The 27,808-nt window shown below is 39.8% G+C and overlaps 1 protein-coding gene across 23 annotated transcripts in view; it reads right to left on the reverse strand.

The window, feature by feature from the left end:
• Positions 1-27,808, reverse strand: part of DTNA (dystrobrevin alpha) — a 223,463-nt gene that overhangs the window by 92,024 nt on the left and 103,631 nt on the right. For 16 of the 23 annotated variants that reach the window (XM_042029071.1, XM_042029072.1, XM_042029067.1 and 13 more), the window contains one exon: positions 5,519-5,586. In XM_042029071.1, coding sequence (XP_041885005.1) covers positions 5,519-5,585 — 67 coding nt within the window. In that variant the 5' untranslated portion in view covers position 5,586. Of the gene's footprint in view, positions 1-5,518; positions 5,604-5,673; positions 5,699-27,808 lie in introns of those variants that run through there. The other 7 variants (XM_042029061.1, XM_042029065.1, XM_042029060.1 and 4 more) reach the window with 3 other exon arrangements.

Here is a 27,808-nt window from a genome sequence, read left to right on the forward strand (position 1 = left end):
GGAAAACCTCAGTGAATTTTAATATTTAACAAAAAAAGCTCATAACAAATATCTTTAGCCAACATGCCATATCAGAACAAGGTATTGCCAGCAAACCAAATCAGAAAACATACCGTGCTGTAACTTAAGGCAATCTGCAGAAGGGGGCAATGACAATGCAAGGGGTGTGAGGCCTTTCTCCATTTTCTGGATGTATGTTCTCTGCAACAGAGACCTCTGAGGGTCAGCTGTATGCTCCACACAAAGCTTGGCCCTGGCTGCTGCAACTTAAGATCCCGTAACATTTCCAAAGCAGCTGTCCAGGAGATGGGAACAAACTAAGTGGCAGCTACCTCACATACAAGGACAGTACACAGAGGCCAGTGTGGGGGCAGAACCTGGCACAGTGTCCAACAAACTCATCCAAACAAGGCACAGTCAGGATGTAAGAGGAGTGGAATACAGCCCTGCTTTTACACAAGCTTCCTAAATACTTTAAGATTTCTCAGCTGAACTGCTGCCATATGTTGGCATCTGTAGCAGGATACTCTGTGGAAGTGGGGGTAGAACAGCTCAAATTTTCTCCTATTTGCAGAACTATCAGTGATGGATGGAGAAGGTGGACCATGCTGCTCTTGGTGTTCAGGAATGCTGAGACCAGCCTGACTCCACAATCTCAAAGCTAAACCTTCTGAGGACATGAAAAACAGTCTTGCCTGACAGAAATCAGCACTGGTGAGGATGTGGCACACAAAGTTCCTGATAAAGGAAGCAACAAGTGATAGTACTGGTAACTTATCAAGAGCCGCTGAGGTGGCACAGGTAGCCTAGAAACATTTGATTGACAGTCAATCACTTTATATTATAAAAGCTCAGTTCCTTTTTTAATTGCAGGGACTTCCAACACGCTCCTTCTGGATATGTATGTGGCGATTCCTCCCTTGAGTGGGGACGCTGCTCAAGGTCATTCCTTGAGGCCAAGTGAAAGAGATTTGCCCATGGTGTTGATATGGGTCAGTAACACCACTTAATAATTATTAAACTAGCTTTGAAATAATTTATTTAGTAAATAGTGCCCTACATTAATAGTTATAACTATCTATACTGTCCGGTAACTAGTTTTGATTAAAATACTTTAGTTTAATTATTATCATTATAATCAATTTAAATAAATATTTATTTTATTCCTATAAATATATTTGGTTTGCTATCCTTAATCCTGCATGATAAAGTCATATAAAGTATCAATTACATCTGTATAATCCTTAAAACATAAACTCTTGACCAAGTCTGCAACTAGGACTGGATTGAGCTCTACCCAGACTACTCTCTCAGAAGGAGCTTCCAGAGTGAGGGGGTCCTTTCTGCACCTTGTGGCTCAATGGGAGGGCTTCCTTCCCGGATACATCTTGCCTGAAGCTTCCATTCTGTCTGTGGCAGCATTGTTCACCCACGCTTTCTTAAACAGTGTCATTCTTCAGACCCGAATTTTTCAAATGTGCTCTGACCTCTGAGATGAAAATGAGAATGATACTCTCCATTCTCCCCAGATTCTGCTCTTTTCTTGACCAAATTCTCCCACACTGTCTTCCCAGGGCTGCCAGCTACTCCCTTTTGCCAGTTAGCTGTCTCAACACCATCTGCTCCTGGGGGAAATTACCTTTCACTACTTAACATCAGGTATGGGAAGTATTTTTGTGAGTTTTTTCCATCATATCCTCTATTGTTAAAATTATACAGGTTTTCTCCTTCTCCATTAGTATCTCACTGACAGCTTTTGGAAAATTTCTTCACAGGTGAAAGGGAGCATAAAGCTTGCAACACTAAGTTCTTCCTTTTTAATAGGAAAAATGAGTAAACTGAATGTAAACTTTCTTCTCTTAACTTTAGTGAAAGCTACCAATAAACTTCCAGTGCTCCTTTACAAAACTTCAGCCTTTTAACAAGATTTAGAGAGTGAAAGCGAAGTGAGACTGGTTCATTGAGCTTCTGAGGTTGCAGTAATAATCTAAATAAACAAATCTGTATGCAACGTTGCTATTTTTCTTTCTTTTTTACTATTTGCATGCACAGTGGATGATATTATTTTGATATTATTTGGGGAGTAGGTGTTGCTGGTAATACCCTGGAAAAGATAATTTAATTTTGTCATGATTCACATTTTGCCACAGTCAGAGATCTATTTGTCAAATAACTTCTGTAGAAAAGTACCATCACTTACATGATGGAGAATCCTGAAAAACAAGTGGAAAGACGTGCAAGACTGAGCATGGCAAATGAGACAGTGAATTTGTAACTTCCCTACAGGATTGCCAGTGGCCTTCTCCTTCCACTGGTGGCAGTGCCTCACTCTGTTTCCTTTGAATATGCTCATGTCATGTAACACTGTTTGTGGTTTGCAAAGATTATGAAGGGACACACTGCAAGCTTTGGCTTTGTTTTCCTGCTGGATAATACGCACCAACAATGATGTACATTTTGAACTCTTCATCAGTGTGGATATACCTGGGCATGTCAGGTCAGACTAAGGGAAGACTAAGACCTAATGGCTTATGTCCAATAGAGCATTTTGAGTTATAAGACAAGCTTTAACCACGGGACTCTACAGAAGGTGATAATGATTATGATATTAATTTGCAAAATTTTGTAATCTGGAACTAGAAGGATGCCTCTTCTGAAGGAAAGGAAACAAGAAGGCCAAACGGGATGTCTCAAAATAGAGGGAAAATCCCAGTGGTCCAAATTTAAAATTAGAATCAAATAGTTCTATTCCTTGTTCAGGACAAACTTCCCACTTAAAAAGGCTTGAAAAGTTGGATTTTTTTTTCTCTTTTCTATCTTGTGTAGTCTGGAACATGACCCATTTTCTAAAATTATTGTGGGGTTTTAATCACAGACTTGCAGATTTAAGCCCCAAGAACCGAAACCGCTGGCAAAAGCCTTTATATTACAAATTTTCTTCCTCTGATATTGGCAGGTTGTGGAGTTTAACATTTTACCATAGGCTTGTGCCTACCAGAACATTTAGAATCTTCACATAGCCCACAATATGTAGGGCATCAGGAGCCCGTGGTTTTTGTTAAACATGTTAAACAGGTGGGCTTGCACACAGCCAGAGGCACCTGAATGCAATGCCAGGATAAACTTTGGTTTCAGTGAAGCACACCCTCCACACACAGAGGCATCTGAGGGGCCCTCAGAATGCAAGGTTCAGTGTTTTATGAATATGGCTAAAACACATTCAGTTTTTCACAAAGACTTAATATTTTCCCCTAGTTTTACCTAGCTGGAACACCCAGTTCTCTGTGTACATATGTAGTAGGTGGAACAGAGGCAGGCAAACAGAGAAGGGAAGCACATGTGAGATAAACCAGACTCAGGTAAATATGCCAAAATACTGAAATGTGAAAGAAAAAAATAGTAGACTATAACTAATGGTGTACAATACAGGAAAATAGTCCCTCCTCTGCCTCCAACTGCTGATTTTCCCAACACCTCCTTAACTCCTCCAAAACAATTCCACATCAAAACAGCCTTCAAAATTGTGGAAACAAACCACAAATCCTCACAGCAAAGTCCTAAGCATTTTAGGGATATTTCAAACTAATTGAAATTAATGGTACCTGTGCAACTGACTTTAGCTGATAAAAAATCATGGCCCCTCTGTAATTCTAATTAAAACTATAGAATGTTCTGATAATGGACAAATACATTTTTTGATTCTAGCCGAAGAACAATACCTCCCTCCAAGGGTCCAAGATGCTGTACACAAGAGACAAGTGAATCATACAATATCCTGAGTTGGAAGGGACCCACAAGAATCATTGAATCCAACTCCTTGCCCTGCACAGGATAATCCCCAAAATCACACCATGTGCCTGAGTGAATTGTCCAAATGCTTTTTGAACTGTGTCAGGCTTGGTGCTGTGACCACTCCCCTAGGAAGCTTGTTCCAGTGCCCAACCACCCACTCTCTTCTGGGTGAAGAACCTTTTTCTAATATCCAACCTAGACCTCCCGTGACACAGCTTCATTCCATTTCCTCAGGTCCTGTCACTGGTCACCAGAGAGAAAAGATCAGTGAGAAATATTCATGAGTTACAACAGTAAGCCCTGTGTGATACTAAAATAGTTTAACATAATTTAACGATTTATAATGGCACAACAGAGCTAGTGGACACTGTGGAATGGGCCAAGACAGTCCTTGGTAGGCCATCTGAGTGAGAAGTCTTTAATTTGGAGAGCTCAGATGTAGGGCTCACCCCTAGGGAACAGTCCTGAGCACACTGAATTCACCAGCACACACCTGGCCTTTCAGTATGCACAATAACTCCAGTCCCAGTAATGCCCATTTTAGTCTCCCACCAAAGATCAGGGAGATGCTCTGGCATTGTTTACTATGTAGCAGGAGACAAACAACAGGAAGCTTAGTAATTACACACATAACTCAGGTAAATCTAGTAACAGGGTGACAGTCTAAAACTTGATATTAATAGAATTTCCTGGAGAAACAGTGGATTGGTTGTAAGAGAAATCAGAAATGACTGTCAGAAATGCAGGAACACTGTTGGTACGGTACATCCCTGACACACTATCCTGCAGGGAGCACAGAACTTCTTTAGGAACTATAAAAAATATGCTGAACTAGGGTATGACGTACATGAGTCCCTGTACTGTCTGGCTGAGATGCAGTTAACTTTCCTTATAGCAGTCTGTGTGCTGCTGTGTTTTAGATTTGCAGCTAAAAAAGTGTTGCTAACACACCGCTGTTCCAGCTGTTGCAAAGAGTGCTTCCACAGCACCCAGGCTTTTTTGTTTCCTACTCTGTCCCCTCCCAGGGTTTGGGGATGGGCAAGAGGCTGGAAGAAGACACAGCAAAGACAGATGGCCCCACCTGGCCAAAGGTTAGTCCACACCATGTAATGCCATCCTCAGCAATAAGACTGGGGTAGGGAAAGAAGGGGATGGGGAGTTTTGTCTTCCAAGGTGGACACTGCTCCATGACTGGCTGGGCATCAGTCTGCCTCTGGGAAGTGGGAAATAGCCACCTTTGCATCACTGGTTCTTGGTTTCTGTTGTAATTTTTTCCCTCTCTTTCTGTCACTTAATCAAGTCTTTATCTCAAGCAATGCGTTTGCTTGCTTTTGCTCTCCCTATATTCTCCTCCACCCCGCTGGGGGCTGGTAAGGGATTAAGCAAATGTGTGGGAGTTTCGCAGCTGGCTGGAATCAATCCACTACAGATACCTCCAATAAAAGATGTAGCTTTTGGAGACCTTTATCTCTCTTCATTGCAACCTGTGTATTCCAGCATCTTTGTCTTAAGAAGCTACTGATTAAAATAATTCAATCAAAAAATCTGATGTAGAAAATCTCTCTTTCCTGCTTTGGTCAAATCAGCCCATTTTTGTGTGGTTTTGGTCTCATGATATTCATTTGTGCAACAGAGATTTGAGGTGGAAAGCTTGCATAAATTTAACTGACACTGCGTAGCAACTGGCTTGGTCTATCACAGCAAAACATTTCCAGGAAGTACTTACGCATTTCTGCAAACAGCTGCCTTCTTTCTGCCATGGTATTTCCTCTTTTCCCACAATCTTCAATCATTCTGGAAGACAAAATCATGTGAAAACATTAAGTATTATTCCCAGACTGAACATATGTACAAAAGCATCCAAAATTGATCCCGAAGAACCTTTGAGGTTGACAGGTGCTCCACGCGTATCCGATGCCTTTTGCCAGCCTCTGTGTGGCGTGGTTCATGGAGAACCTGGTCCTCAAACTGTCCTCCATTCCCTGGACTCTGCTTTCAAGCATTTGTTCCCCCCCGCCACCCCTCTCTCCCAAAGGCAGTGTTCAGTTTTTCTGCTTGATGTAACTAACTGGCTTACATAACACAAGCTCTGAAATTCATTTTAGGTTTTCTTAAATAAGGAATCCTCAGTTTAAATTATGTAAGAGAGAAGAAATCATAAAAGATTTGGATATTATTTTATAGTCTCAAAAATTATGTTCTAGCCAATTCTATTTGGAGGAGACAAAAAAAACCAAACCAAACAACAGCAACTAAATCTCTACACCGTAACATAATACATGCTATTTACCCAAGCAAACACTCTCCCAATATTCATTCAAATTCAGGACAGTATATCTCTGATTAAATGAGTTTCAGAAAAAGGCTCAGAAGTAAGAATATATTTTCCTCCAGTTTTCGGATGAAAAAATCTTTCAAATATTTTGAAGAGCACTACTGCTGGATACAGCATGGAGAAAAGCAACAGCTTCTCTCACAGCCAGCATTCAAACCATAAAAGACTAAGGCCTTCAAAGTAAAGATAAACATCTTTAGCAGCACTCAAAAAATTAAAACTAGCATCACCACCTTCTATGGGTAATTATCCTGTCGAACCAATATCCTTTCCTGCCTGCCAAGTCTGGTTAGGGCTTCTGACCTGCATTTTAAACTACATCCTCATGTCAACTAGACTGTGTAAAATAACATCAGACTACCTAGGTTATAAAAGAGATGCTCTATAGAAGCCTGCAATCAAAAATTGCACTGTATCCCATAGCAAACTTCCATATGTATACAACAAGAAGGATAAAAGTATGGATGCTGAAGTCCGCCATCACCAAAGAACTCAAGATAGAAAACCAGTTTCCTTTTATTTCTCGAAGACAGAAAGGCAATCACACAAAGGGGTGTTTTGTTGTGTGGGGTTTTTTTTCCCTTTCAAAATGCACTGTTCAAATGAAGTGGTGGTACATTATAATTGCCTTTTCCAAATAGCCTATTCAATTCTCAGAGTACTGATAAAGACTCTGCTGAAGTGCTATCTATGGTGGGCATTTTGTGATGTGAGCAGCAGTCCCACTAGGAAGTGGACAAAGGGTATGGATGCAGCCTCTTTGCAGGGATATTCAAGTTCACCCTCATGCTTTCATTTGTCTGGGAGTGATAGGGATGTGTGTAGTATGGCATTAAGTCTGAGCTAGTATGTTCTCCCCTTCTGCAGAGATAACAGCTCTCAGTACAGTGCTTCACAGAAGTGGTCACAGCCTGTGATCTGGAGGTAGCTGGTGTCTTGCTAGCTTGGAGGTGTCGGAGAAGACTCCCAGTAAAATGAGATACCTCAAGACACGCCAGGCCCAACCAGCACCTTAATTAGACAGCAAGAAATATCTTTTTTACATGAATCAGGTTTAAATCTCTGCCCATAAAAGATTAAAAGCAATATAATTCCACTAACCATGGCTTGAGTCCCTGCTCCTTTCTGTTTCCAATGAAACTCATAATAGGAGACAAATTTGCCATGGGAAATGACCAGATCTCATAGGACAGGTGGGTTAATAACACCCTTTGGAAAGATAGCACCTTTTACTAGGCAAGGCAGTTGAGTGCATACTTCAGAGCAAGCACAATTTTTGATTAATATTAATTGCTTGTAGAGTTGGTTATAAGCCATCATAATTTTCTCTGACTTCTATATTCAGCATTTTTCCACCAGCAATGTGCAGCTTGTTTTCAGACCCAATACTCTGTGTTATTTGACCGAGATTGGGTTAATTTGATTTTGGCACAAGGATGACATCATCTTCCATTTCTTGACACAACAGACACTTAAATCTTACAGATTTTTCTCCAGTTAATAATTTGCTGTTTTCATTCCACCAATGTTCTGTAACATTTGTGAAATAATTGCTGGTCTCAGAGTGATTGCTACAAATTTTATTGAAGACATAAGGGGTGCAACTTTATTCTCACTTCCCTCATACTGCCACCTGGAGAAAAATACTCCTTAGCTATTGCTTTTAAATATCTTGCAGAGCATGGAACGTGGCTCACCTGTGACCTTATTCACCATGCAGAAGAATTTTCCCAGTCTAAATTCTGTAAAAAAAGTATTTTTCAAATCATGCAAATTGTACAGTATGTTTTCCACTTCCTTCAGAAAAGCCTGTTCTTAAAGTGTCCCTTTAGTGGGGGGGAAAAAACAAATTCTTTAACTGGTTTTCCATTTTCTGCAATTCATCCTCCCTTTACTTTTACTTTTTATATCTCCTCATATAAGAATGTTCCCTGGACCTGATCATCATTTTTCAGAATGTCCCATTATCTTCTGAAATTGAATCACCCTTTTCACTGCTGGGGCTTATGGGGATTACCAGGCCTGACAAATAACTTTATATTTATAAACACACAACTCAGGCTTCACTGGAAAAGGAAGGAGCTTCATATTATGTCTTTTAGGACTCTTCTTGCACTAGATATTTTGCAGATTTTAAAACAGCCTTCACCCCAAATGAAAATCCTGAAGTTCCCTCTAACAGGGTAAATGTTGTTAGGCTAATGAGAGCATTAGTGGTGGCAATATTTTCAGACAGCTACATTCCATCCCTCTTTCCTATCTTCTCCTGATAGAAGAAAAGTGATAGATGATGCTCATCTACCAAAGTATTGGTACTTCTGAGTTGCCACGACAGGAATTCACTCTGCTGTGTCTTCCAAGCTTCTCACATGCATTTTTAACTCTAGAATGCACTACAGCCCAGGCTCAACTAATGCCACTGTCAAGGTGCCGGGCATCTCCCTTTTCAGCCTTGTTCCCTGCGACCCAGCTCCCAGGTACACAGCTCTGCTCTTCAAATCAGATTACAGACTCCTGCTTTGAGCCCACAAAGCATTCACCTCAGTCCCTGGGGCTGGCCCTGAGCTAAGTGACTACAGTCGTGTTCCAGTATTTCTCATTTTGCTCACAGCACACGTCACGTCACAGAAAAAAAAGTACAATTTGTTCTACGGGGGAGAAAAGCAAATCACAAAGCAAACTTTAATGTGCTTTACAAAACAGAATACATTTCCAGAGACAGAATGTTGAAAAGTATCAATGAATGTATGCATTTCTCATAGTAGGGATTAGATTATATTTGTCTTCCATGGATTCCTTTCACTATCTTTTTCCCTTCACTTTTCTTCCCAGGAAATAGCTCCTCCACTGCAGGTAAGCAGAACACCTATTGTGCATCTAATTAAAATTCTAGTCACAAGCTAATTAGTAAGGTACCAATTAGCATGGTATTAAGGCTTCAATATATTACAGACATTCCAAAGCAGAAATCATTCCAAGCATGAGGTTTCCAGCCTCTGAAAAAGATACTGTGAATGTTTCATTTTTACCCATGTTTCAAGCTGAAAACTTTTATGACATCAGTAGTGTCAGAAAGAATAAATAAAGAAAGAATATAGTTTGATTGGAACTATTTTGACTACAATTTCATCTTCATGCTTATCAGTATCAGAAGCATAATTGGTCTATTTTTAATATACTTTTCTGGTTTATAAAATGTGGGTGGGAATATCATATAATATGCACAAGGTGAGAACTAAATGCCTCATTTATCTTTTCTTTCCTGTTGTGCTGCTTGGATTATGAGCACTGCAATAATCTCTCTCACAAATAAGTGTTTTTCTTGTTTTAGTATTTACAGGGTAAATAATGTATTTTATTAAACCCCACTATATGTCGTTCTTTTCGTAAGTAGCATATTTCCATTACATTTCCATTTCTCGAGCTAGGTCTGTGCATGATAAAAGGAATGCATGCTACATTTAAATTATTAGCTCCAAAAAAACAATCTGTCCTGGTTTAGGCTGAAATAGAGTTAATTTTATTCCTAGTAGCTGGTACAGTGCTGTGTTTTGGATTCAGTCTGAGAATATGTTGATAGCACACTGATGTTTTGATTGTTGCTAAGCAGTGCTTACCCTAAGTCAAGGACTTTTCAGATTCCTAGGCTCTGCCAGTGAGTAGGTATTATGGTATCCCGCAGTGGTAGGGAGGAGAAGAGAGATCCAACAGGCAGGAATTGTGCAGCAAGATTGATTTATTTAATTATTTTACAAACTCTTGTCTTTATAGACTTTTTTCTTCATAGTCTAATTGGTCAAAGGATCAGCCACCCCTTGGGGTGATTGGCTAAAATCCTAAAATATCCATTGTCAAAATATTTTTCTACTGTACCATAAACAAAGCTCTGCAAGGTCGCAGGTGTTCATAGTTTATAGAACTCTGCTAATATCTTCTGTGATAAGAGAAAAGTATTTCATGGGACTGGAAAGAAGCAAGAAAAATTCTTGCTAGCAGCAATATTGTATCCACAAGCAGGTGCACAAATGACTGGAAGGGAGCAAGGCCAGGACAGCTGACCTGAACTGGCCAAAGGGATATTCCATACCAGAGAGCATCATGCTCAGTGTATAAACTGGGGGCAATTGGCGGGGAGGTGTCAATCACTGCTCAGAGATGGGCTGGGCATTGGTCAGTGGGTGACGAGCAATTGTACTGGGCATCACTTATTTATCTTGGGTTGTATTCCTCTCTCTGTCTCGTTATTATTACCTCTCTCTGTCTCACTATTGTTATTATTATATTTTGCTTTGTTTCAATTATTGTTTTTATCTGAATCCATGAGTTTCACTTTTTTTTCCCTGATTCTACCCGACACTGGTGGTGAGGCCGGTGGTGAAATAAGGGAGCAGTTGCATGTGACTCTGTTACCAGCTGGGGTTAAAGCAGCACCACACCATCAAAAGAAGCAGTTGCCTACGTACCTGGCACTCCTCTCTGTAAAGTCCCACACACGTCCCAGGAGACCCAAAAATTCCTGACCTGACATGCGCACACACAGTTTGATGGGTCTGAGAAGAGCCACCCCACTAGCACTTCCACAAATCCCCATCCCATTTGTCGGTGACAGATGAAGTGCCCCAGGGAGGCAGGATACACGCCAGTGAGGAAAACTGCCCACTGAAATTGATTAATTCTGGCATGAAAAATTTATCAAGTCCCATGTGATGGTTGTGACGCAGCCGGGGCTTTGAAAAAAGAGGCTCCGAATCCTGGCCAGTGACACTTCCGACAGTCTTTCAGGCTGGATAAAAGTTGTTTTTCTGTTGAAGCAGGTCAGAGGAAAAAGAGAAACACCTCTCTGCTCCAGTCTTGTCCAGCTGAGTGTGCTGGTGCTCCGAAGCTCTTGGGAGCATTTTGGGACCCAACTTCTAGCCGGAAGTTTTGCACCACGAGACTGGTAATCTCAACAGTGAGTATCTCGAAATCACTTTTTGGAAAGAATACCACCATTTGGCAGAAAATATCAACCAGGATCAAGCATCCTTTATCTGAGCAGTCTGTATTTCCCTAGTGAGGAAATCTCAAACTCTTGATATAGAAGCTATTTTTTTTTCCATGAAATGATATTCACTTCAGTGTCTCTGGGAATTAAAAGCATTAGGATGCAGAGAAATGTGCTGGTTTCTCAGTGGCTATTTTTTATGCTGTTGACAAATCTGAAGCTATTTTCTATGCAGCTGGACAATATTTAAACCCAGCTTTGAGCAGACAACATGACCATTTTTCAGCAGCACAGGCTTCTTGTCTGCCATTGCTCAGAACAGTTTTATCAAAACGCCCTCCATACATAACAAACTGCTATTTCTTTTCAGGATTTACCAGAAATTTAGATTTATGAAAATGAATGAGCCTGCTAGGGTCTATCTAACGGTGACTTCACGAGGAACTTAAAAGCTATAGTCAACAGCTAGGATTCTGTTCACGCAGGATTCATGGCAATGTGAGAGAGGAGATGTTCCACTGATCTTTTATTTTCTCCTATTTTCTCCAAATTCAGGTGTGTTAGGTAGATTTTCCTCAGCTAACTAGAACAGTTATAGCTGCTTATTTCAAAGAATTTGGACTGGAGATCAGTGAGTTAAAAGGGACAGTGAGTGCTGGCTAAAACCATATTTCTGACATCACCAACCTCAGCAATCCTTGTCGTTAATAATAAAAATCCTGAAGGGCTATTTCAGAGCCCTCTTCCCCTTAATGGATTTATTGGTGCCGTATGAATGTCTTGTTCCACATGTTCTAATGAAGCAAGTCCCTAACAGGCCTCTCTCAGCTTTACATTCCAGGACTAATCTTTGGCACTGTAATAAAATTGGTCAATGCTCTTTCCTGAGGCTAGCTATAATTGCACTGCACTTACAAAGTGTGCTTGTATTTTATCTAGATGAGATTTTTGCAATGAAGAAAGAAAACAAAAGCTGTTGCTAAGTTCATCTCCAACATGAGTCTCAGCAAGTCTGACTATTCTCATTTTTGTCGTATTTTTCGATTTTAATAACACCAAGAAACCTGAAATTCTGTCTTGATTTATTCCTTTAGTGAAATGTGGTTCTGTTTTTAAGAAAGAATTTTCCAACATATTTTTTCATCAGCTCCCCTTTTGGGAGTTTTGTAGCCTTAGTGGGAAACTGCCAAAAATGCCTAATAAGGCACCCACTGCAAGTGATTTCCATAATGCACAGTCTTCAAGGAAGTTTGAATGCTATGCAAATCTTATCTCTCAGGTCTATAAAACAAGTGTGAAGGGATTAAACACTTAAAAAAAGAAAGCGTAATTTTGAGACAGAAAATGTGAGAGTCAAAATAGACTAATTACGTATTTCATTTAATTTCATACTGTATGGAATCAGCAGTTTACTAGAGGAGGCCATGACAAAGGAAACATCAGTTGCTTTCCATGTGCACTAGGCATTATCAAGTTTAGGAATTAAAAATGTTACTAACTAGGCTGAAATATATACCAAAATCCTTGTTTTTCTTCTTTTCATGGGTACTTGTACAGTATAATTTTCAGCTTTTCTCTGCAACATGGAGAACTTCTCTTAGAGAATCTTACTACTCCAGACATGAAAGACATTTAAGAAAACGAGTACTTGTAACTTAAAATATACATATGAAACTTTGAAAAGCTGTCGTACAGGCGTTGCCTTGATGAATTCTTCTAGCCATGCTCTTTTTGAGTCAGCCTTCCTGACACTGGAAGAAACTACTCTATTGGATGAAATATGGAAAGAAAGCTAATGTTCAGTGCTTCAAATATGTTTTCGTTTTTTGAGAGCGTAAGATTATCCAATAAAATAATTTTGGTCACCTCCAAAAAACTTTTCTCCAGGGCTTCACTGCCATCACCTCTGCTAAACATAAGGGATTGATTCCAGTTAACTGCTACTGAATTTCAATGCAGTGTTTCAAACTTCTATTCAAATGCAATTAAAAAATTGTATTTTGTCTAAATTTTATTAAATATTTTAAAACAATAAAGAAGATGCAGATTTCCTTTGAATATGACATTTCAGAGCCTTAATTCTACCAAGGGGTAGTTAAAAATAACTTCCACTAACAGTCACTTCTTTTTAGTTACACTCAAAACACATTCCAGGAAAAGAAGAAGCCCCCAAAACTCAAACACAAAAGCTGGCAATATACAATACCAAATCTGATTTTTCTGATGTGTAAATATCTTTATGGAGTTTACCCATTAACTCATTTTGGAGCTGGATTTCACTGAAATGGTAGTTTTTCCTTCAGAATATGTATTTTTAAAACTATTTTTCTAGAAGCCAAGATCAATGAAGAACTGATGACCTCTGAACACTCAAATTTGCAATTCTACTTCTTTCAATTGGTTAGAGAAGCCATAATTGATAGAGAAAACTGTAATGAAACTCAAGGGATAAAGAATTATAAGGCCTTTATCACAGGAAGCATTTAATTTATACTCTGATACTCTGGTAGTCTGGTCCTCTTTCTTTTTTACTTGCCATTGTAGAGGCAAAAAGGAGGTTGCAGGATTTCAAATATAATTAAAATCCTACTTAGTCAAAGGGATCTTTCAGCTCCTCTTGTGCTGCCATAATTAAACCCAAATTCATTTGAGAGTAAGCTGTCAGTGAAACAATTGTGTTAGGAAGCATTTCCTGGCTTCTGCCAATTTTAATAATACAAGTTGTCAGCTTTTGTAAATACAGATTTGATGATGATTTGCTGTAGGACAGTAGGTACTTTCACGTCCTCAGAATTACAAAACCCACTAAATAAACCAAATGGTAGCTGCAGGAGAAAATGAATTCCTAGGCAGTTGAAATTATTAAGATCCTTTGCAGGTTATAGGAAAATTGCACTAAAATTAAGTACTGTGAGTAGTCAAAAAAATTAGTTAATAGAAAGACTACTGGCTTTTGTAACCTTACTGATGAAAAGTTGTGGTGCCCAAACAAAATGCAATAGCCACTGATCCAGAGAAGTTGAAAAATATCAGCTACAAAGAGTTTTCCATTATACAACTGACAACCAAGAAGTATTTAAGCTTTTTTATCTTTATGCCTGAAACAGATGCCTTTGGGTTTTTTTCACTTTTCAATTTTCTGAAATGTTAAAACAAATAGATTTATAGAAAAGAAAGTCTGAACTATATCTAAACAACACAGCTAAAAAGAAGAACCTTTAAAAACAATCCCATGGAAATCCAAGTCCCTCCAGATCTATTTGCCAGAAAGGTAGGAAATAAATTACAAATGAAAGAATGATGAGGCACTGATGAAATTGTTCACATATACTCTTTCATAGTGGTAGCTGTTAATTTGTCTTGAAGCTCAGTGAGAGCAGGCACTAGGACAGAAAAATGGCACTAGGACTGGAATTAAGGCATTCAGGAGCATATTTGGGTTAAGTATATACCTTCTGAGACAAAGAAAGCTTTGATTACTGAGTCTGTAAGGATCTCATGTGGAGAGAAATCAGATCCTTAATGCAAGCAGGAGCAGCCTCCAGGCTGATCTAATTAATATCTGAAGAAGGGGTTTTTAGCAATTAGCTGCTGTCAGGGCATAAGGAAATGTAAGATTTTATCTCTTTTACCTGGCCATATCCCTTCCATGAATGGCCTGGTAAAATGAGTAAGCGATGACCTGGGTAAGAGGGGTACCACTTGATTGTTTTGGTGGCTGCATTCAAATGAAGATGCTTTAAAAGCAGATGTCAACTTATTAACTTTAATTCTGTTTTCAAGTACCAGATCTCATTGAAGGTCACACCTCTATGTCTCTACTTTTGTGGTGGAAAAAGAAGTTTCACATGCACTGTTAAAATGATTTCACTAGGCAGCCTTAGTTATAATAAAGCTCAAACCTCAAGATACTCAGTTAAGATACTACCTCTCACAAAGAGTGACTGGAATCAGGGTCTGTACGTTCTTGTCCCATAACTGCCTGCCTGTGTACCCATGAATAACCACACAAGCAGTACAGCAACCCAGTTGTTATACACAGCAGAAACAGAACAGGTAGGCTGGCAGTACCATGTGATACAAGAAGAATCAGCAGGAAAAAACAGCAATGAGATGCCTAAATTTGTATGGAACTTAAATGACAAGAAATTAACAGGCCAATACAATAATATCTGAGTCTTCTAATGAGGAATACATAGAAAAGGCAAAGTCAGATGGGCTCCAGTCCAACAAAAGCTTTCTTTAATCTGTCCTTATCCTGCAAAACCTTCACATACACACTGAACCCCAAGCATATGCTTGAATTCCACTGTGATGACCGCACCTAGCTGAAGAGGAATGGGCTGCTGAACTGGGCTCAGAGGTTTTCTATTTAGTTCTTAATAAAGGTCTAACAAAAAAGGACAGCCTACAAACAGTTAGTTACATACAAGGGAATGTACTTGGAAATGGCACTTCAAGGAGGAGTCAGAGTATCTCCCAATAAAGATAAGCTTTAGCCACGTAACAGAGAACATAGCTCCTCTGCATGTGATGTGGAAGTTTACAGAGCACTGAGGTCACTTTGAAAGCAAAAGGAATTAAAGAATTAAAGAGAAGGGCATTAAGAAACAGAAGGATCTTTCACCCCTTCATCCTTCTCTTCATTATTTGGATGTATGTTGAGATGCTACTCATGACACTATTATAAAAGTAAATTAGGAGGAGAACTACACTTTGTGCCAGTTCCTACATCACTGGTTGTTCCTGAAGTATCCCGCCACAAAAGTTGGCATGAGCTTTTCTTTTCCAAAAACTGTCTTTGATGCAAATGTAGTCTGTCTTTGCCTCCCAGAAAATTTAAGTCTCCCTTTGCTGGAGTACTCTCATAGAGTATTATCATACTCTTTCACATCAGTATAGCTAATTTATTTCAGTGATTAAAAAGGTGCAGCTATTAACTAGGAGCAGAAATTTTTGCAAAACTATCCTTTTAATAAATAGCAAGGTAGGCATCTTATGTCCTCACTAGAACAGGACATATGTTAGACATAAGGCTGTGGAGGGCTGTAATAACTTAAAACAATCCAAGAAAAAACCCCATCCTTATTTCAACAGGTAAAGGACGACAGGAAATGAAAGCAAATGCGAACAAAAAAAAAATGGACAGCTTCATATGCACTACCAGCTAGTTTATTTTCTCAAATAAAAAACCTAATATAAAAAATTACTTTTAACCTAATTAAAATCTGACATTATTTTATTAGGCAATATCATTATTACAATAGCATACAGAAGAAAATGAAATACAATATAATTATGTAGCAAATAGTCTCATATACTAAGCCAGAACAGAAAGCTAATGCTTGAAATATTGAATTCAGAGATAATGGCTGGTGATGCTTGTAAATGGACACAACAAAACAGGCTGCTACATATGATTCACTCATCTGGGTCTCTCCTCTCAGATATGCACATTACCTCTAACACTGGTTGGACCCTGCTAAACTTGAATTAGTGTTGTATGTGCTTGAGGAGGAAGATTTTTAATAAAACAGTATCAATTATACTGCAAAAGAACGTTTAGATTATAAAAATTCCTCCAACACTGCACAAACATTTCAGCTGCTAGAAATGGGCTTGTAAGCAGACTCCTGTCTGGAGAAATTTCAGTGCCCTGAATTTACCTCTCCCATGGCAAGAAGGGAATGTGAAGAAAGCCAAGGGGAGCACATGAAAGCCCAGAAGAAGCACATCCAAGCAGGCTGGCACTCATGGCTGCAAAGAATCCTTATGTGCTTTGAAATCCCCAAATGGTTGTTTAAAGATTTTTCTTCATGTAAAATGAAGTAGATCACTTCTTAGAAACACTCATCTAAGGGTAGTCAAGACAGAAGACACACTCCTACACAAGCATTGCTCTAGGATGCATACAGTGCACCAACTTTTGTGGAAAGATGACATTTGTATCATTAACAACAGGAAATACGAGGTGCCAAAACTGTCACACAGCACTTCATGTCTGTATGTCACGTTCCCCCAAAGACTAAATGTCCTCAAACTAATTTTTCAACACCTCCTTCCTCTGAAAAGATCTCATTTTTCTTCTAACACAACACAGTAGTTCCAGGAGAACACCTCAAAAACCACTCCACGGAGAAACTCAGTCACTGAACTACAAGCTTTAAAGGTGCCATTCCCAAGATCCACCACACTTTTTAAAGAGTTATTTCACAAAGAGTTTCACAGTCACCAAAACTCAACAGCCATCACCTATGAGGAAGCCTCACAGCTGGCAGGAGAAGAGAAAGGGACGGTCAATGTGAAGGCACAGAGACATCCTACAGAAAAGCATGGGGCACTAAGGCCTGCAGCAGCTTGCAAGACAAAATATATCCTTGGACAGAGAATACCAATGAAAACTGTTAGGAGCCAATTTTTATGTGAAATGTGTTGGTTCTGAGCAGATAAAACACTCTGCAGATGCTTTACAGCCATGTACCACAGCAGCCCAGCGGCCAAGTATTCGTGGCTGCTGCAGGGGCACTTCAATTAGGCCACAAAAGCGAGAGCATTACATAAATCCTTGCAGAGAGCAGTAATATCTACAGACCTGGATTTTGAGAAGAAAAACGGATTTGAATTCACTGCCACAGTGACAATTTCCATGGGCAATTACAGCCCCTGTACAATCAGCCATCCTCTGAGGCAGCAGCCAGCTCTCCCAAGTGATGCTGTGGCTGCACGCCGAACCACTGCTGTCGGAGTGGCCACCAGCCTACTCCAGAGATCAACAGAAAGTGGCTCTAAGGAGAAATCCATGTGAGTTACAAGTGCCACACCACTGCCTGGAAAAAACCATGCCCAATTTGACCCTGTTGATAAGAGGCGACAATCCTTAAATTGGTCCAGAGGCATCTAAACTGAAGGCATCTGAGATGGTAATAAGCAGATTGGAGCTAAGCTGGTTAATGTTATTTGCAAACAAGAATAAGTACATTCGCACTTCAGGTGTCATTTGCTTAATTCTGAGACCATGTCTAATATTCTTCTGGGTATTCTGGCAAGAAAGCAGCAGTATATTTTTGGTCTGCCTTATCAAGTGCATCACATCAGAACAGGAAGCAAGAGACCTTCTCCTTCTGTTTGGCTCTGGTTCAACTACACTCAACTATTACATTCTAGTTTAGGCACCAAGTTGTCTGGAAGCCAATGACAGAGTAGAAGGAGAGAGGCAAAGAGATGGAAAACACTCAGAGGACTGAGGCTGGAGAGTCTGATTTCTGGGAAGAGAATAACATCAAATCTATACAGTTTTGTTAAGTGCTGATGAGCTGGGAATAAAACAGCTATCTGCTGTTCATGTTGAGGAGAGAATTATGAGGTGTGATATACAGGGTTTAATTAGGAATAACAGGAATAATATTTAAACACAGAAAACGCCTGATCTCAACAGGGGAACTCTGAAGAGAAAGATGTATGAGGCTGTAGACAGTCTCTCAAGAGATATGGTAAATGCCCTACAGTCTGTGGCTTTTAAAACTACCCCAATAAATCTTTTGAAACATACACTGCTGGCCCAATGAGGTGAAATGGAGACTCCAGACGTATTTCTGGATGAGAATCTCAGTGGTATAAAATAACATGTAGTAGAGTTTTATCAGCAGAGGCTCATCTTGCATTCCTCACTTGTAGATATGTTTTTTCCTCCTACATATTTCATAATTTAGTTTCTTAAACACAGAATGTTCAAAATAGACTATTTCAGAAGCCATACCCCACTCCGCCATTGCTCTTTCTGCCTTCACTATTACCTTTGTTTTGCCCCTTCTCACCCAAACCATCCATTTGCCTCTACTGACTTGTGATTCCTCAGAATTCCCCTGTGTTAGATCATGGAGTTGTGACGTCCAACAGCAGAGTGCTCAGTGACAGCTTATCCACTTTGCTTCCTGCCTTAGTCCTGTGGATGTTAAACAGAGAGCAAAGGAAGGGAGCAAACCATGCAGCTGGATTTTGGGCTTGTATCTCCCTTGTGTTAAAGAGATGCCAAAGGCTGACACATGAAAAATACAAAAAACTGGCAAACTCCCATTTTACCTGGGACTGAGATGACAGTAACAACCTATACACCAGTGAAGTGCACTAAAGCTGACTGTGAGCAGTGTTAGAGCTGTTAGGAAGCAGCCCCTCCCTTAGAAAAAAGGGCTGGCAAAGCCTTCTGGCACAAGTGCCTCCTCAGGTGTTCTTCACCTGCTCCTAGAAGCGCTGGTGGGCAATATTTTTGGACTAAATTAGCTGGTATTTAACTGATGCAGGAAGGCTGACAACAGGTCCGGAAAATATTTTTCAAGCATTATCTGAAAAACTGATTTGAGCTCAAAAATTTCCAAGCCCCCCGAGAGACAAAAGGTCATTCTGTCTTCTCAATCCATTGCTTATTGACTCAGGTTATCAGTTATCTCAACTGATTTCAGCTCTTCTAATACCTGCATTTCACTACAGATGCCCAGAGGCAAAGGGTACTTAGGAATTAGAGGTGTGAACTCATTTCCAGAGGCACTCAAACAGATTTAACAAAATCCATCGGGTAAATATTTAGCTGCAGGCTTGGTTTTAAGCAATCCTGTGAAAGTGTGTTTTACAACACAAATGAATGGAAAAGGGGACTCAAAAGAGTCAGAGAGGCAGATTTTTCCCAGAAGCTTACAAATTTTTTTTAAATTTACCACTTTGCCACTCAGTCCTACTTTCAGAACAGCTAGCAAACACCTTTGCTGCAGTGTTGCAATATTTGGCAAAGGCATTTTGGTAGAGTCCCTTGCATACACCTCTTTATTCTGCAGTTGAGGAGAAGCACTGAAAGGATTTCCAGTGGCAATCTCCAGCACCAGGAGGTCTGTTTATATCAAGTGCCAGTCATTCCTCACCATTATCCTCGCTATTTAAGGCTGTACCCTCTAATGCACAGCACCACAGAGATTTGAGGGAGGTAGAAAAGCATTACAGGGTAGCACTTCTGTAGGTAGCATTTGTAGTTAGTCCGACGAGCTGGCTACACCAGCAGGGCTTCCCAAAGCAGAAGCCCCAAAGGGCCCATGAGAAACCAGGATGCCAGTCCTACTCCACATAGCAGAAACCCTGGAAGTCCTTCAAAAATGCAGTTTCTGATAGTCAGTCAGCCTGCAAAGGTTTTAACATAGCAGTCATGGACCTATAAATAACTCGGCAGCGTTCATAAGATCAAAATAATGAGGAGGGAAAGAAACAATACAGGACCCCTTCAAACTTTATCAAAAAACCAAGATCTTAGATGAAACTAATCATGTTAGCTATGTAAGGAACATACTCAAGGTTGAGACACAAATAACTGAACTTCATCGGATCATTTCAGAATGATCTGCTGAAATTGTTCTGACTGAAACAGTGTCATTTTCTTGAGGGGGACATTAGAAAATATTAAAAAGCTTCCAAGTTTTTAAGATTATATATTTATAAAACTATAAAAATACATACACATAAAAATGATAAACTAATGCACTTAAAAGAGTTGGAGAATCAACATTTTTAAGCCCCCGGAAGTTGTTGAATCTGTCAGCAACAGTTTGTAACATCAGCTGAATTCTTGAACACTGACAAAAACTCAGATACTGGAACAGTTTTAGGTAAGCTACTCTCAAGAAGAAGAATATTGAGCACCAAATCCAATGCTTCACATGTGAATGCTTTCTGTTCACCTCTGAAATCTCAACAGATTTCATTTTCTACGTACCTAGAAAAGCTAGGTACAAACATTTTTAAAGAATCAGCACCACATCCAACTTGAATATTGTATTTGCTAGGATCAAAATGACACATCATATAATCTTTGTCCTGACTGCTCAGTCCTTGACATGACAAAGGATTAGAAAAACAATGAATACAGTACTCTCTCAAACGTCTAAAGGAAAGATGTTCCCATTCTCCTCAAGCACACCGAACAAACAGTGATCACATCTGCACACATTTTGTTACATCAGGATATAAAAAAGTATTCACTTTGTATTTGTTTCCCTAGTTTTACAAACACTGACTGCAAAACAGGTAACACCTGAATGTTTATGGGATAGAAAACCTTTTAAAATTAAACTTTTTAAGCTTCCCACAGGCAACACCTACTCAGAAAATTCTTTTCTTTTATACTTCTATGCATGAAAAAGATTTCTATACACATTTTCTGTCCTTCCAAGCAAAATACAGCATCTGGACCATCTCTGACCTGGCAGAAAGGATTTTACTTGTGCCTGAAGTCACAAAGCATCAAACACATGTACATGCATCAATTTATGCTGATATTTATGGGGGAAAAGTACAGATTTGGAAAGAAAGGGACCTTAATGTATACTTTTCATCCTTTTTACAGGGTGACTTTAAAAAAGAAAAATGTCTTTTTTTCATTTTTTTTTTCCCCTCCATAAACAATTCTCTTGTATTCCAGGCAGGTAATTACAGGGGAAAGTAAATGTTAGTTCTTTAAAAGAAAGGGTTTAGGTTTCTTCAGAAGCTGAGACAAAGTTTTGCCTGAATGATGAAGAGCAGGCACTTAGAGAGATCTGCATCTGACAGCTCCTAGCCAGACTTACCATGAGTCCTGGAGCAAAATATTGTGGTGAATTTCTCTTGTCTGGAACAAACACTATGAATTTTATTTTGAAATAGTGGCATCCTTGTACAACCCCTGCTTCTCCCTTGAAGATGTCCACTGTAAAATGCAATAGTACTTGCTCTATTCCTTGCAGGCCCCCAGGTAATCTCCCTCAGCATCAACACCTGGGACAAGACAGACGTGACACTGCTCCTCTAATTTCTGCCACAGAGACAAAGGGCAAAATTAACATCTCTCCATAGAAACAAACACTTCTAAAAGTCAGAAGCCATTTACTCTGAGTATTGCTATCGCTTAGCTTGCTGTAGACTTACTCCCTTGAGCTGATATTCAACACAAGCTGCTACAACAATATCCTTTCACAAACGCAGCCCGCACAGCGTCTTACGGAAAATGTCTTCTGCGGAACTCAAAGCCCCAGTAAACATGTCTAAAATCTCTCCCCTTCACAGTGGGCACTGAAGCCCGTTGAAATCTACCTGGAGTTTTTTGCTGCAGCCCTGTCAAGTGAAATACCCTCTTGCTTGTGGACTAAAAGGCACTGGCTGACGCTTGTAGCCATGCTTGGCCTGCACTGACTGATGTTTCTTCGCTGCTGGCATGCCAACTTTCCTACAGGTCGTGAACTTTAGAGTGGCTCTTCTCCAGCACGGTACATTTAGAGCAAAAAAAAGGGAATAGAAAGGGTGCATATGTCTGCAAGTGAAAAAAAATCTTCTCTATAAATACAGAGTTTAATCTCAGTTCCACTTAAATCAATGGAAAGGCTTTCAATTACTTCAATGACAGTGAAGTCAATTTTGCCAGGATTTTACCTATGTTTAATTTTAGCCATAACAGCTTGTGTTTTCAAAAGTAACCTGTGATTTAGGATACCTCTATTTCTAGGTATATTGTAAGATGGCCATTAGATGTCCACTTTCACAGAAGAAGAGTTCTCATTCTGTCCCAAAAGATCAAGCTGGGCAATGAGAAGAAACATCATCCTTTGAAAACAGTCTTGACTGTATGTTTGTTTATTTTGTAGTGTTGCAGTGTTAAAATTAGAATGCTGCAAGGTTAAATTGTAATGTGATCAGATTCAAAATCAAGGGGGAGTCAAGACAAAAGAACAGCAACATCAGGAATAACAACCATAAGAGATGAATGACGGCAATCAACAATGTCTTCTGCTCTTTAGTCACTGCGAGGTTCTCGATGAAAAAGGTGGCATTTGTTACAAACCACAGGATCTGGTTCATCCTGGAGTGGCAGATGTGAAACAGTCACTGATGGAGACTGTATACACCATTTAATCAGCTCATTTTTTCCACATCTTTATCCACTTTAGTAACTTTGGGTTTAAAATAATAAGCTGTTTTTACAAAGATAGGGAAGTAACCTAATGACCTTGAGGTAGTAATTTCAGTCACTGATTCCAATGAAAGTAATCTACCCCTCAGATGTCCAGAATTTTGGCATGAAAAGTGTAACTAGCAAACAGTGAATACAAAAAAAAGAGGAAGACAAGACATAGAGTTTGCATGGGACACTCCCAGAAGAGAAAGTTTTAAAATATTGTCTCTTTATGCAATAAATCGAAGAAGGGAGGGGGAAGTTACTTTAAAATGTGGGCATAACAACTAAAACTCCTCTTCTTGGCCTGCAGGTGATTTTAGAGACCAGTCATGGTCTGTTCTGCCTCCAGCACACAAGTGGGACCTTTCTGTTTGCATCTGACCAGCCTAGTGGAAGGGAAGATGGATTAGCACTTTCTCAGGCAGAAGGTACTTAAAGCCCTGGTATTACTTCCCTAAAAGATCAGTTTCAGAAACTGGAATGAAGCTTCAGATTTTTACTATCCCATTCCAACAGGTACACCTGTGCAATATAAATGCCCTGGTTTGACAGTTAATTCAAGATCAGAAACATCATTATGAAGACATATTCTCTCATGTGGTAGCACTCAATTTAAAAAACATCACGTATTTTATTTCTGTTAGAAATTACAATTTACACTTTAAAGTTCAGGTTTATGGACAGGGCGATAGCATTTCAGCTAAACAGAAAATGTAATACTTTTTTTTTACAAACTGGTGAGATCATTGCATTGTTGTCCTTATGCTATTTACAACTTTTTATTATCCTGGTTTTGGTCAGAATTCAAAATACAGTTATGTGGACTTAGTAAAAGGGAGCAAAAGCACTTTCTGCTCCTTGTCTCACTGTTTTCAGATCTGTAGCTGTTCTCTACATTGTCAAGCCAAACCCCAAACCAATGAAAATTTTCTGAACTAATTGCACTGGTGGACTGCTGAAAAAACTTATTTACTAGGCTTTAGAAAGACAAATGGGAAAAGAATGGCCTGGCTACGTTCTGAGTTGGCTTTCTGGAAGGATTTCTTTGAACTTCACCCAAAACTTAAGGGCCTGGGATGTTCTCCCATTCAAAATATATTTCTGAACCACAAGAGCTATTTCTGCACCTACCTGATACATTCTCTGCCTCACAAAGAAAGGACTCCTACAATTTCAGTAGTTTAAAATCACATCTCTCTCTCCATGCAGCTCAGTTAAATGTGCTGAGTCCCTTGTTTAACTGAGAGCAAGCAGAGAGCAGGCTGGAAAAAAAGCCCTGCAAAGAACACGCTTCGCTGTTAGTCATATGCAGTCCACATGTGTGGTTACAATCCCTCCTGCAAGGCAGATCCCCCAGGCCTGCAACCTCCCAGACCCACAGCAAGACTAAGCTGGTGATACTCCAGCTCACAGGAATCTGCCTCATTCCTTCTCCCAACTGGGTGAGCTTGATGGTTTGATGGCACAAAATTTCCTGTTGCACCCAGCTCTGTTTGCTTTAAAACCATTAGAAGGTCCCTTGTGCCAGAATAATTACACTTAAGCTCTTAAAAACCAAAACCTGACCCAAAATGAATAATTATTTAATTCTTCTTTTAGTCTTTTAGGTTATTTATATGATTTACAGAATTTTACACTACCAACTCGGAAAAAAACCCCTACTAATGGCTAGCTTAAAACCTACTCCTTTAGATTCTAATCATGATTCGGGATTGTTCCATTTTCCTGCATTTAATGTATCACTGTAATAAATTCACTCTGTAAAGGAGACTCAGCATTGAGGTGCAGCAACAACATGAAAAAGACGGCATGGCAGGAGCTGGTTTCATAACCTTACACACGATGCAGCTGTAAGAACAGGTTTCTTCTTTCACAAGCAGGCAATGCCCTGTCTCTGTGCTCACAATCACCCATCATCACCTTCTGTCATTCACCCACAGATTTTCCTTTCCAAAGATCATTGTTAAGTGTTCAAGGTGCAGACATCACCATTGTTCCCCTGTAACACATTATCTTGGCAGTTAGGGAAGGGATTTCCAAGTTTCCAGTACAAAAGCACTTAAAGGCACTTCAGAAATAAGATGGGAGAGAAGGGAGTGACAATGCAGACAAGGGAAGGCAGAGGGGATACCAGAGGAGAAAGGAAATACAAGGAACGTGCAGCCTGGAAGCTAAGGGGTTCCTATCAGTGCCCTTCAGATTAAGATATGGGAAGTATTTTCAAAGCCCACTGAAGACACTGAATTGTACTTTTGCACACAGAGTTGTCAGAGGTCAACAGCTACATTTCTAACAGGGAACAAACCCAGTGGGCTTGTGGAATAAAACAAGAACAGGTATTTTTGGTCAGCCTCCTGATGAAGAGCGCATCAGTTTGAAGCAGTGCACCAGAGAAGCTTTTGGGCACCTGCTGGACGGCTGCTGACGTGGGAGCTGTGTGTGCACTGCTCAGGAAACAACGAATGGCTGACAGGAAATGATCAAAATCAAACAGTAACTCTTTGCTTAGAGGCCAAAGGACTAGGCTTTGTTTCTCAAGCCACAGGAAGCAGCACATTTAAGATGCTCAGGACTGATGCAGTTAGTTACAGGGTAGGATAATATTCTTTGAAGATTCCTATGGCCACACTTCCAGCAAAACAGGAGGCATATCCTGACCTTTGTATCCACATCATTGCCCAAGACTACCAACTGTCTTCCATCCTGCAGTCCTGCTAAGATGTATAAACTCACAAAATCATGTACTGAGATGAAAGCCCCTTTCCCACGTGTTACAAGCTGGTGTTTTTGGTATAATACTGTCCCAGTACATCCACCTGTAAAACTTGGACCGATGCTGTAAGGAGAAAATTACCTAGGAAGATGTGAAGAGGAGTTTGAGTGCCATAAAGCCAATGAAGTCTAACTGGATACTTGCTAAAGATTAAAAATTACCACAGTTTCAAGAGCTCAGTGCTTAAGTGCATTCCCTAAAGCCTCATGATGGAAATCCTCTCAGGAAACTAATACAGGGGATGAAGCAGAATTTAAAATAGTCCATCTATTAGACATTGGGTGGGAAGGAATCCATTTCTGTTGCTATTTAGGGCCATAACATTTCTTTGAGTAGAAAATCACACAATACCATTTTTGTTAAGCTTAGATGTATTCAAACATAAACTTCTTTAAAAGAATCCAATTAAAGCACTTTTTCATGTTTAAACATATTCCAAATAATGTGTTACTCCTTGTTGCAGCACTTGTTCTGTCTAAAAACCACATTTGTATTCATACAGATGAAGTCTGACCAGTTAAATTTTGGTGTTACTACTCCTGTTGAAGTTGCCCCCTAGACTGGGAATACAGTTTGACCGTGCTATTAAATTAGGCACCCTAGGAAAGCCAACTAACTGAAATATGGTTTCTTCCAGGAAATCCAGAAAGGATCACTTTTCCCTTTCCTGCAGTTCCTGACTCCTCTCCAATTAGGGAAAAGAAAAGCAGACAGATTTCTCTAACAACTCTTCCTCATGAGGATCTCGATGATCAATCTCAAAAACTCCACAGGGAAGACAAGAGAATCATATGGTTATCTCCTGTCAGGCAGAAGATCTTACCAGTGTTTCCTGCCCCAAGAGTTAGTACCACGTAAGCTCTTTCTCTTGATACCTTTGAGGACTTCAGTGTGCTCATAAATCCTAAAGAACCATAAAAGAAACTGGGACTGATAGGAAATCATAAAAGAATTGATGTTTAGCTACAGAAGAACATTCCTTGTTTTGGAAATACACTCTTACAGACTGCTGTTTTTAAGGGTTATTAGTGGGTATTTACCTTTTGAACACAAGTACATTTACTTTTGTGTTTGTGGAAACAGATGCACAACTTTTTTTGGTCTTGGTTCTGTAAATATTCAATTAAGCTAATAAACATTTAAACTGAAACAAATTAACTGTGCCGGTGCAATATTTCCGTTTCAATTAACCTTTTAATTTAAATGTTCATCTGCCTACTTTCAATATAATTTAAGGCTGGTAAAAATCCAGGAAATCTTTAACATAAGTGAAAGATAGCCTGACTGGAATGATAATAAATCCTTAGGTAAGATGTCAGCAATGATTTTCCGGGCAAATTGTCAATAAAGAACGGTGATGCATTTATGAAGCCCAGGGGTTACGAAAATGAAAAAAAACCCAACCCTTTTTTTTGTCTTGCTCTGCTAACTTCAGCAGAATTAACAGTCAAGATGTTCCTAGTTTTCCAGTATTAGCATTCCTCAGTGCACCCTCAGCTTCAGCGCTGTTGTCAAAGGGTGCTTGAAAGTCTAATCTGCCTCTTTCCATTCTAAGAAGCACTCCACACAAAAATACTCCTAACTAGAGACAGCCAACAGGCTTTTAGTCCCCACCTCGTGACATAAACGTGTGAGAAGGAACATTCCTAATTACAATTAGTAGGTGGGTGGGTGGCACAGTGCCTCTCAGCCCTGCAAATCCAGCTGCTTTCAGTCCAGGCTCGGCTGCGGCTCTCAGTGAGGCTGGGATGGTTGGCCCCAGAAGCAACCAGAGCTGCTTCAGCATCTCAGAGGAACAGCACACAGCTTGACACCATTAACAGACTACCTGCCCAGCAAAAGGAAGGGAGACTTGCAGTTAGCAAGCCAACTCTCCTTGACCCAATCTGACAGCACTTCTTAGGTCACTTATCTTTAATAAAAGAGCTCACGACATTTCATCTTTTCATCAGTCGTCTTTCT

Source organism: Corvus kubaryi, unplaced genomic scaffold (genome assembly GCF_017639235.1).
Source record: "Corvus kubaryi isolate FWS band 111438036 unplaced genomic scaffold, C.kubaryi_AGA036_p1.0 37312, whole genome shotgun sequence".
NCBI classification, from domain to species: Eukaryota; Metazoa; Chordata; class Aves; order Passeriformes; family Corvidae; genus Corvus; species Corvus kubaryi.